The sequence below is a fragment of the Salminus brasiliensis genome, chromosome 21, assembly GCF_030463535.1.
Source record: "Salminus brasiliensis chromosome 21, fSalBra1.hap2, whole genome shotgun sequence".
NCBI classification, from domain to species: Eukaryota; Metazoa; Chordata; class Actinopteri; order Characiformes; family Bryconidae; genus Salminus; species Salminus brasiliensis.
In genome coordinates, this window is record NC_132898.1 from 3,547,798 (window position 1) to 3,560,323 (window position 12,526).

At 42.7% G+C, this 12,526-nt stretch overlaps 1 protein-coding gene across 3 annotated transcripts in view; it reads right to left on the reverse strand.

The window, feature by feature from the left end:
* The window catches only part of grip2b (glutamate receptor interacting protein 2b), a 214,287-nt gene that overhangs the window by 140,486 nt on the left and 61,275 nt on the right, over window positions 1-12,526 (reverse strand). For 2 of the 3 annotated variants that reach the window (XM_072665620.1, XM_072665619.1), the window contains exon 1: window positions 1,829-2,041. The exons of the other annotated variant lie outside the window; for it this stretch is intronic. In XM_072665620.1, the coding sequence (XP_072521721.1) occupies window positions 1,829-1,964 (136 nt within the window). In that variant the 5' untranslated portion in view covers window positions 1,965-2,041. Of the gene's footprint in view, window positions 1-1,828; window positions 2,042-12,526 lie in introns of those variants that run through there. 3 annotated transcript variants of the gene reach the window in all.

Genomic DNA, 12,526 nt, shown 5'->3' on the forward strand with positions numbered 1-12,526 from the left:
CCCCGCAGGTATTTATAGCCCCATCATCCTGAAGTTTCTACCACTTTAAACACATAAGGTGACTATATATATATATATATATATATAAGGAGATATATGTATATATACACACACACACACACAGACACACACACACATTCCTCATTATCACAATACCTAATTACACTTTACTGTTCATAATTATATACTGTCATCTGAGTGGAAGGCAACGTCTCCCGGGAATAAAAGTGAAAAGCTCATTAAACAGTTCGCAGGCCTCAGGGACCACTGTGAATATGTTAAACCTGTTCGGAATTGATCAGAATAACATGTCAAATGTGTCACAGTGTAATCTGTTCTGCAGTCATTTGAAATCGGAAATGAAAGAACTGATTGCAGAGCAGTGTCTTACTTGTCAGTACACTGTGACACTACAGGGTGCCTTATTTTTGGAGGTGTTACAGGTCACGGTAATTTCGATATGATTAGGTGTGAAGAACATAACCAGTGAGATATGAGGGGCTATGTAAGAAAAAAGGGCCTCCTACAGCTACAGAGGATATTATTTTATGAATATACTTCATAAAGTACATAAAACTACAGTCACTGGTCAAAACCATGGTTATTTAACCCCGTAAAAAGCCAGCGGTCCGCCAGCAGCCCGAAAGTGTTATTACAGAGTTCTATAATAGCCCCACCAGTTTCTACAGAAGTGCATGTAGTTATAGAGTATTATAGAGTAATACAATACTTAGTGTGTGATAAGCCTTGGAGGCCAAACTTTTAGACAAGGTGCTAGACAAGGTTAAGCTGAAATTAGTTAGTAGAGCCACCATTGAACTGGTTGGGGTAGATTTGACCTTTCCAAAGATTAGTCAAGGTCACACACATCTCGGATCATTGTACAGTAAGACCTCAACGAGAATGAATGAATCCACCAGTGAAGACCACCATCATTGACACTGTGCCCTTGTTATTTAAACATCTTCTCTGGAAGTTCTCCTGGTGCTCGAGCACAAGAGAAAGTAACTTGGTGATGGTTTGGTGTGGCACAATAGAGAACACCACTACCTGCCAGTGAGCTACCACACCATGTGCAAGAGTCCCTGGGCAAGACTCCTAACACTACATTGGGAAGTAAGGAATAGTTGCTGAGATCGCTCAGGATAAGAGCGTCAACAAGCAGCCATAAATGTCAGTGTAAACTTGAGGAACTTCATCAAGCTCCCTTTAGAGGAGCACTGGTGATTATCATTCTTTAGGTACTCAGATTTAAATGAGATGCTTTATCCGTATTGAAGACTTGTGTGAAATCCCAGACGGAATACAACAGCAGTCTGGATACAGTCTGGAAATAAATGCAGTAACAACAACAACAGCAATTCACAAGAAAAGGAACTGTGGTAATGATTCCTTACTTTCTCCAGAATGCTCTTCTGTGATCAAACAGAAACATCAGCCCCATCAAATATTTAAAACCTACGGGGGGTAAAAAAATCAATTTTGCTCAAATCAATGGAGTCGCATTAAGATGGCTGTGTGCTCTTTGCGGCACTAAGTTTAAGTGTGTCACCACAAATTCAGCGCTCCCTTCCCACCCGGGGGGATCGGGGAGGCTGCTGATGACTGAAACAGCCCAAGAGAGAGAGTAAAAAAAAAAGAGCAAATTTTCACCCTGCACCTCTTCAGGCACATCAAGGAGCACCACGGGTCACAGTTGTTATTAAACCCATGCCGGAATAATGAAAAGAGGATTAGGGGAAAAGCAAGAAAGAGAAAGAAGGAAACGAGACAAAAAAAGTGAGAGGGAAAGCGGGAGGGAGGGAAAGTTTGCCGAGGGTGGTCTTACCACTGATGCAGAGGCTCAGGGAGCAGAGGCTTTCCTCACAGGTCTCGGGGCTCTCCGCCTCCCACTGGAAGCCCCTCTCCCTCTTCCTGGGGGACATCCGCCTCACCACGTTCAACACCCGGTTCACTCTGTCCATCCTGCTCTCCTCTTTTCTCTTCCCAGGGCACCCGCTTCTTCCCTCACTTCCCCCGATTGCATTAGATGCGCCGAGTCGGCTAAACAAACGAGTGCGAGGAACAGGCGCCGGCTGCCTCGTCCTTTTTTTTTTCCAAGCCGCAAAAGAGGAAGGAGGGGGTGAAAAAAAAAACACCTAAAATTTACCCAGCACGATCTCCTCTCGCTGTGATGCTGTATCCCACTGCTTCCCCGACACAACTAGCAGCCTAGTGATCGGAATTTTTGTTTTTTTTATTTCCTTTTTACCTCCCTCCTTCACTCTCCCTCACTCTCTCTCTCTCCCCTCTACTTCTTGCCATCTCCAGCTTTAATCCCTTTTGCGAAAGACCCCCTCTCTAATCAGCTAATAATATCTCATTAGTATTGGGATAGAGCGAAAGAGGGAAGGTTGACCCCAATATGGTCGAGGGCCAGGCCAACCGCTTTGAAGTGGCCGTGGCACGGGGTAACGAGGTCCACCAGTGCAGATCATTGCATTGTGTGGGATTTGCTGACAGCATAAAAGGACTGGGCACTCCACTTCATTCCCTCTGAGCTATCCCTCTGCCTCGATTCTGTGGGAGGGCTTAAAAAAAAAGACTTAGGAAGTTGGACAGCAAGTGTCCAGGCATTGGAGAAATCCACTGATTGTTTCTTCCCAGCATTTTAAAATGTTCCCCAAAGGCATTTAGAGTGGTATAATGAGAAAATGCTGGTTCTTTAGGAAAAACAATGGTTCCGAGAATCATTTCCATGCATAAAAGCCAGAGCACAACCGACCAAACAGTCTAAAAAAGAGGACACCCCCCAGGCACGACAGCCCAACTATGATGGATACCCATGTGTCCCTAGTGGATCAAATGTGTTTAAGATGATGATCAGCACATGTTCAACCAGGTGTGTCCAAACCTTTGACTGGTACTGTATATCTACAATAGATGAGGCACCTCATATGATTTCCCTATCAAATATCTGCTTATTTCATATATGCAATATACCTCCATAGAGGTAATGGAGGCCACTGAATACAACTTTGGCAGCGCAAGGTATTTAATTAAAGGCACTGAATATAGCTTCTGACGCTGCCACACCAAAGGCGACGTCACGTCTACCAGAAATAGTACCCCGCCAAAGCCTGAATGCAAAAGCTAATCTCTTGTAATGCCTTTTGTTTTTTTGACAGTTCCGTGGGAATTCCCATCTCTCGGAGTAATAGCGCATTAGCGGTCCCTCTTCACGCCGCCTCGCTCCCTCGTCCCACCCACACATCAGACAAAAGCCATCGAGCGCAGAGGTAAAAGTGATACAAAGTAGAAAGTACTCTTTAAAGCTGCTATTAGCATTATTATATGGTCTGGAGGCTGTAAAGCCACCCACAGAAGATTCAGTGCTAATCCAACAAAGTGCCTAGTCATACGCTTCACAAAGTTTATTACTCACTCCTCTGGGCATGGTGAAACAACACTGAGAAATCTCCCTGCTGACCTCCAGACCAGAAGTTGCCAAACATGTTGCCTTCTGGTCAGCTTAATGTGGTCTGCAACCCTTGGGCCTAATTTATTTAGATTGGGCCATTTTAGAGATACGTATATGAGGTCTACTGATTCCAGCTGATTCCAGATTCTCACACTTGCAAGCTACTGTACAAACAAGTCCTTGCAATCCCACCAAGGCAGATGTGTTTTAGATGAACTTGACTTGACCTACAGTCGTACTCTGGCAATATGGGACAGGTGTTTAAAATGCATAACATGTTAACAGGAAACATTTGGACATCTTAAAGCGTCAAGAGCGTTAGTGAGGTTATGTTGGATGATCATCACCCCACCTCATTATCTCCAACTCACCAACGCATCTTAAATGTATTGTATAATGATGCAGCATCATCATTCCAGAGAACACTGGAATTTCACTGCTCCACAGCTCAATGCTGGTGGGCTTGTTAACCCTCTAGCCCATACCTGACATTACGCAGCATGGTGCCAATAGGTTCATGTCTATCTGCTCCAGAGAGTCCTATTCTATTGGCAGTACTTCTCCACTAGACGACTAGACAAGCTATGCATGTGCATTTGCACATCTGTGTCAGCAATGGGTGCAACTTAAAGTACATGAATGCACTCATTAGAAGGGGTGTCCACAAACCTTTGAACATACAGTGATTTGCTCTTCCAGAGATTCATAATTATAAACAATAAATATAATTTTCAGTCAAATCTGATTCACACTGTGTAATGTGATGTACGCTGAGTGTGTATGGGTAGATCTTAAATAAACTGCAAACATCTCATCAAAGCTTGTTTTTTTTTTAAGAAGGAACATCTCATCAAAAATGTTTCTTTAAGAAGAAATATCGCACCAGTATCAGCCGATACTCAAGGCTGCATTTTAACAGCATCGCTGAAAGAAAAAGTAGTACTGTGCCATCCATAGGCGTCTTAGCAGCAAGACTACTTTTCTCACAACCTGAGCAGTATGCCCTGGTTAGACTATCATGGAGAATTATAGCACATGACATTAACCTAAATGGGATTTGACAAGAAGCAGGCGGAGAAGGTTTCTACCTTAATAAAGTTCTCATTTTTGATCCTGTGTGCAGTGCAGCTAAATGTGACCAAGGCTTTTTTATTCAAGGAAACCCTTGAGAAGTTTGGACAAATCTTAACCATCGAAAATAGCACACAAACCCACAAACCATAAGCAATAACGAGATCGTGTGGACCCACAGGGTTGGTTCAAATCCCATTGGGGTACTAACTTCTGTCAATGTGGTACAGAGTAATACACTTCAAGCTGAGATGCTTCAGGGATGCTGCATCATGGAACTCCTCCACAGCCTTCCAGCATTTGGGCTTCTTGAAATAGAAACTTGCATATCTCACAAGGTTTGCATGTAAATGTAGCTTTGTGTACAAATCCTTCCAGTATCACTGAACAACTCCTGTTCCTTCCGAACCTTCCACTCCAATTCTGAGATCTGCAGGTTCAGCCATCAGCAGGTGCGTTAGAAAAGTGCTTATTGAAATTCTAAGCTTGCTCGCTCGTAGCTGAAACTTTATGGAACCTCAGTCTCACTGGCACATTTGCCCTCAGCATGGATGCCCTGAAAAAAAGAGCTGTGTCTATTGATGCAGCTCTGGCAATGCTTTCAAAGTCTGCCCAAGGAAGATACAGATACAGCACATATGAATGAGTGAGCCGTCAGCTAGGATGCAGCCAGAGTAACTGCAAACTATACAGCTTTAACGTACGGCTTTACGTGAATAAATTAGCATGTGTACGTTATCAAAATCGTGGATTAACACTGATATTAAGAAGGCATGATTTAATAAAACAGGTTTAAGGATCCAGTGATTCGATTTTAAACATTTTATTCTCATCACGGATCACACAGGGCCAGCCGACGTCTTCTTGAAGCCTTCGGTTCGGGTATAAATGTTATACATCTCGTTTTTCCCCATTTTTGGGTTTGATTGCAAATATGTCACTATGAACGCAACGCAAACCAGGTCTAAAATCTGTGTAACAGTGTATCATTTTCTAGCTTGATCTGGACCAAAAGAACCAAACTTCATGTATAAACACAGCTTTACAGTGTTGCTTCCAAAATTGCTCAAACAGCTACAGCCAGTGCTCTCTGCTGCAGCTTGCTTAGCCTCTGAGCTCATATTCCTTTGAAAGATGCAGCTCCAAGTGCTTTATCAAGTTTGTTGTATTAAACATTTCGGTTCTGTTGCAGTACCTTCATAGTACAACGCACTCTCTCCTTTTAATTCCACAGTGAAGTATTCCCACAGAACCAACACAATAGCAAGTCCCATCCACACGCTTTGCTGAATAGCCAGCGTTGTGTAGTTCTTAGAGTAATGTTAGCCTACGTGTGAAAATGTGATGTCTTCACGTAACCTACTTTTCTTCCAGTTCCGCTAAAATGCACTGTAACCAACATAACTCTGAAATTTTAGCCTTAGATCCCACTATCACATTGCAATACATGCCCAGACTGAGAGGCTTTTGACAATGGAGCGCTGAGGCCTTGCTGGGAATTGAACTTACGTCCACCTCACACCTGATGAGCAGCAGTTAGACCGTAGGGCCACATTGAAAGACAGTTCTGAGTAAGTTTACCTTTCTCTACTTTCTCAGACTCAGAATTATACAAGGTTTCACAGCTCTAGAGTGGAGTAACTGTCTAACTGCCTGTTTGTCAGGTGACTCAGGAGAGTTCACATGTTAAAATCCCATCAACACCATCACCAGCCCTTCTTGATCAGAAGTCTGAGAACAGGAAGGCCTCCCCCTTAAATCCCATGTAATAGGGGGAGTTCTAGCCTGCAAGATGGGAATAAATAGTAAACAAACAGAGGATGCAGAAGTTAAAAATGTGAGTTAGGAAAACTTAGTTAACTCAAAAACCAACGCTCTGTGATCAGATACTGCATTATTTTTAAGATGGCTTGACTGTAGTCCTTAATCGTGCACTAGAACTAACATTTGATGCCTTCTGCTGAAGTGAATGTCATCTGTGTTGTTCCCACACTCTAAGATATGAAAGGTCTTGTGTGTGAATGTACAGCTCCTGCCTCCAGCTCACACTGTCGACCCAATCTTCATCAATAATGAGGAACAGACTCCAGGATGGAGCTTTTTTCTTTCTTTTTTTTTGTAAAATTAAACCCTTTTAGGGGAACATCACTAATGTTTTGATAACGCATCATGCTTTTAAGCATGAATTTAAAAAGTGATCCCCTCATCACAGCCATAATTGAAAATGTTGTCAAATAATTGAAAACCCTCTGGCTTTATTCAGTAATTAGGCGTGATGACTTGCAAAAGAACCCAAATGTAACTTGCGGTGGCTCCATCTGCTGCCATCTTTTCTCTACAGCTGGATAAAGGATCGTAAGAACCGTGTTCAGGCAGGAGGGCAAACCCTGGGACTAATTACTTCTCCCTATCAGAGCCACACACACTCACACACACACACACCAGACTCTATCTCTCAGCACTATGTCCTGAGGCCGACTGCCGCTGTGCTCTCCTCGACACGAGCTCGGGAAACATTAGAGAGAAACTTCCAACAGGGCTTCGAAGTGTGCCAGCCGTCTCCGAAATGAAACGCAGAGCACCGGAGAAGTGCTTGAAAATCAGTTTTTTCGAGTCGCGTTCTGCTGATTTTCTTTTTCCCCGAGTTCACCTGTCTCGCTGAATCCTGGTCGAGAGCGACAGCACTGAAGTGCAAATCTAGGCCAAGCAGTGCATCAGATTAATGTATAAAGGCCACGAATTGTGAGAATTGTGAGGCAAACATGGCACGACTTTGCATGCATCACTCTGCTTTGTGTATAATAAACAAGCACAAGACGATGACCCAAAGGGTTTGATTTAAAAATTTGGCAGAGTGATTCGGCAGCACTGGTTTTCATCTGAAAAGACATGAAAACTTTTGTAGGGCTGTGATGATCAACTACATTAATATTTAAGAGGTATTTTGATTAATTTAATGAGTCATTTGCTGGAAAAAAAGAATCCTAAAGCCAGACAGTAAACATGGACATTTCTGAACAATAATAAACCCTGGATATCCCTTCTAAAGTTGCTAAATATTCTTTTGGAAAAAGAAAGTCATTAGTCCTAAAGCAAAACTACTATTTAGCCATTTAGCTTCCCTGATTATGTGGCGTGCCACAGGACTCTATTTTAGGGCCTATTAAAGTGATTATAAATTATAATAGTAATGAAGCATGTGCCTTCATACAGGGTTTAAAAGGTTAATGTTCATAGCAAACAATATATTTCTCTTTTGTGAATACCTTGATTACCAAATCGGGCCTGAAACATCTCACCAAGCATGTTACCTATGTGAACTCGCAGCTGAATTTCTAACAAACAACTCTAAAAGAGCTGAACGCTAAAGTAATCAATGCCCACAAGGCAGGAGACTGGTATAAGAACATAGCCAAGAATCAGTCTACAGCTTTCAGCTTGCAGGTTCTACAGTGCAGACCAGGACTGCACGATATTGGGATAAACTGACACGCCCATATGTTTTTTGCAATATTAAATAATAATGTCATTTTCACCTTAAAGTCAATGATCCAACTCTGTGCATCCCAGATTGGAGTAAAATAAAAGATACTGGACAGGTATAATCTGTGAACAGTGGGAATTTTCCTTTTGTATCAAGCAGCAAAAAGACATGCATGACATTCAATGTCCTGCAGATTGTGATGACGATGCTAAAATGATATACAGTGCAGCTGTTTTTTTTTTTTTTAGAAATAGCAGTTCAGGGGAACTGTGGAGGTCAAGATAAGATCTGAAAGACCAAGAACACTCTGCTCATATGCTGGTAAGACAGGCAAATCAAACCTCCCATAAGACAAGTCAAGAATGAGCGACAAGAAGTTCAACCAGGAGGGTGGTGCACTGTTCTACTGTTCAGCATTGCTTGCACAAACCTGATCTTCACGAAAGAGTGACCACAAGGAAACCTTACCTGTGACCTCAACATTTAAAGTATGCTACAGAACATCTCGAGAGGCCCAGATTTTGGAGACTTTTGGAAACGACCACTACTGCACTACCCTGTACTGCTGTGACTAGATCCCCAGTTTCACCCCAGGTGTAACAGGACAACTATTAGAGACTCTTAATATAAAGTGCTTCTGAAAAAAAGCCTCATAGATCAATTCTAGACGTACACCAGCAAAGAAAGCTCACAGTGCTTGTCCGGAGTTCCTGCGTCAGGCCAGAGAGTGACGAAAAAAGCAGCGTTCTGAGGTTTTCTTAAATAGTCATATTCAAAGCGGTAACTAGGTCAACTGTATGCTGAGAAGAGATAATGCTGGCGTTTTTTCATCCCTGCAAGAGACACAGCAGTGCTAATTCACCACTGTGGAGGAAGGCAAAATGGGATCAGTCAGCTTTCATACACACATATGCATGCACATACTTGTCACATGCACAGCATGTGAAGCGTGTATGGATTCCCTAACAAAGCAGATTACCAAAAACAGGGGGAAACATCTTTGCATGCACTCCTAAAAATGAAGGTGCTTCAAATGGAGGCCAGAAATGTGTGTGAAGAGGGCTCCTTCTATGGTTTAGCTTGTAGAACCAGCTACATCGGGAGATTTTCAGCCATGACATACTATGCCAAACGACTATATGATGACATAAAAAAAAACACAAGGCAGTTATTACTGCAGAGCTCCAACGTATCAGTAAACGCCTGGACGGCATGATGTTTCTCACTATCCAGTCAATGATTTAGTCATCAATCCTAACGTAACACTACTGTATAGCTGTTTAGCCACCCAGATTATGTGGAGTGCCACAGGGCTCTATTTTAGGGCCTATTAAAGTGATGTAAATTAGAATTGTAATGAAGTGTGGGCCTACATACAGAAGGGTTAAAGGTCATGGCAAACAATATATTTCTTGTTTGTGACTACTTTTCTTTAAGGTCTCTGACCTTGATTAGCAGATCAGGCCTAAAGCATGTCACCAAGTATGTCACCTATGTGAACTTACAGCTGAATCAAACATCCAAGCTTTAGAAAGTTGTTCAGCCCTGCGAGAGATACACAGCAGTGCTAATTTACCACTGTGAAGCAAAGCAAAATGGGATCAGTCGGCTTTCATACACACACACACACATGCACACAATCTGTCGTATGCCAACTGAATATGTGTTGACATAAAAACACAAGCCGTTATTACTGCAGAGCTCCATCGTATTAATAAAGGCCTGGACGGCGTGATGTTTCTCATTATCCCGTACTTCTATTCAACACAAGCACAATAACCTCCAATAACAAAGCCGTCGTACGGCCACTATGCTGATATGCAATTTAAATGAATGTTAATTTTTAATGCTACCAAGTATTAAAGTAGCTAGGCATATTTTTCTTCCTTTTCCACGGGTGCGAAAAACTTGCTGACCGGCTGTGAAAAGTCGTTAAATGTAGCGTTAAAGTCTCGCTAATCTCCGCAAGGACGGCCAGAAGCCGCATGAGAGAAACACTTTCTCTCGCAGCTCTGTCTCTCTGGACTGCGCCCAAATCGCAGGATTTAGACTACATTTAGCCCACCTCCGTTCCCTCCTTCTCCACAGAGGCACAGCGGTGCCAAGCTCTGCTCTGTCATCAAATGAAACTAACTGACGAGTCATAAAAAATGGATAATATCAACCTCAGTTTTCTTTATGCCTCCTGAAGCAGTTATTAAAGCTGGCCTAGAATGGAAAACTGTGTTTATCTTGGCGTAGCTGAATAATGAGAGTTCGGTGCATAGAAGAGACAAACTGTGAGCCTCAAACGCTGCTGTTCCTCCTTCAGAAGAAGATCCAGCAGAACCAAAACAGAGCTGGATAACAGGCCGATTCCAAAACCCCAAAACTGTTACATCACAGTCTTGACTTGTTATATTTACACCTCAAAAAATAACACACACCCTGCCCACTAGCTGGCTAGAGGCTGAACGCAACAGCTACTTCAGGATAATATGGAAGTGAGGCTAAAATGGCTAAACATTAACGCTAGTTAATCAGGTGACGCGCCACACAAAGAAACTCGATGAAGCAAGCTAGCAGGTCTGAAGCAAGCTAGCAGGTTATTACGTCTAAGCTCGAGGTACTTCATAGCAGAGGGTCCTCACAGAAGCAAAAAGCCAAATAGCTAAAGTGGCTAAAAAGCTATGGACTAATTCTGGGCCAATCAGAAAAGATGGAAGGGTGGATCAAGGCGCACTCTCTTCAGCTGGCTAACCACACACCATGCCGAGAAGACCCGGAGAAGATAGCGACACCATCTGGTAAGACTTGAGAATTTATATTTTACAGATATTTATATTTAATTATATTTATATAAAAAAAAAGATTGTCTTAAAAGCTAGGCTAAGCCATAACATATAACATAACATATTTACTATTTATACGCCAAAGAACAGCTCAATATATCGTCTCTGTCCACTGAAAAAACACGTAAACATGCAAAAATTCTTAAAAATCTTTCTTAAAAACTCTGAATGGAAGTCAATGTAAATTTAGAGCGTTCCTATTGGTCTATCCATCCAGAATCATGTACACAGTGTACGGAGCAGCTACAGGGTTCAAAAGATGGAAAAGGAAACCTGACCAAAAATGGAGATACATGTTTTTCATTGGACACCAGCGATATGCATATCTAGCACCTTCAAATTTCGTCCCTCGTTCCTAAAGCCTGCCCTTTATGTGCGGCGTTGGGGGTAAATCCGCACCTTGGTGCGAATGGGAGGCCTTATTTGCATATCCCATTTACATGTTAATACTGACCTCTAATTCTGGCTGACGAATCATATTCATTTACATTTACATTTACATTTATGGCATTTAGCAGACGCTCTTATCCAGAGCGACTTACAAGGTTACTCGTATTACAGAGGTGGGCCAATGTAGTGTTAGGAGTCTTGCCCAAGGACTCTTATTGGTGTAGCGCAGCATAGTCACCCAGACCGGGAATCGAACCCTGGTCTCCCACATGGTGTTGTTGTAACGCAATGGTAGGTGGTGGTGTTATCTGTTGCGCCACACTAACCATCGCTCATGCCTCGGTGCATATTAAAACAATGTCGTGACACTTTCATCTTAAATAAACTAAAAGCCCATGTGAAAGCATTACAGTGAGCTCTGCTAATAAACGTACGTGGAACTGAGCATGTGCTTCAGCAGCAGGCACCTGTTTAATTACAGTAAGGGATAGGGTGGATTATCTGACGACAAGTGCGACTTTAGTCCACGATCAGCTGAACGCACAAATAATAGCATCCTTCTGTCCTTTATATCATCTCCTAAATCTGCAAATGACTGAGGCTAACAATGCTAGCGTACGTGATCAGGTCACGGTGTCTAGACCAAGTGGCCTATGAGGGCAACCACCTCATCCATTAAGAGTCCTAATGGACTTTGAGGAAGTCAAACGTGTCGAGGACAATGCTGTAGCATAATTAGCTAATCAGGAGCCCGTTAAAATGATCATTAGCCATTACATTAAGACCACTGATGTGAAGCGAATAACGCTGAATATCCAGTTACAATGGAACTTGCAGCTAGTTACAGTCAGTTCTTGAAGGTGATGGAGGTGCTGAAGCAGGAAAAAAAGTTCAAGCGTAATAATCTGAGACACTTTGAGAAGAACCGTGAACTAGAACTGTGAGGTTCTAGACAACAACTGGGTCAGAACATCTCTAAAACATCAGGCAGGTCTTGTGAGGTTTTCCCAGTGTGCAGTGGTCAGTACCTACCAAAGGTGCTCAGAGGAAGGACAATCTGTGAATTGGTAACTAGGTGCCCAAAGCTCACTGATGGCCATGGAGGCCCCACCTCACAACCTCCAGGATCTGAAGGAACCTAAAGGATCTGCTGCTAATGTCTCGGTGCCAGATACCACAAGACACCTCCAGAGGCCTTGGGAGGCCTTAACGGGTCAGAGCTTGTATTGGTGGCCCTACAAAATATCGGGCAGTTTTTTTTTAATGTTATGGCTCTCCAAGGCATGTTAG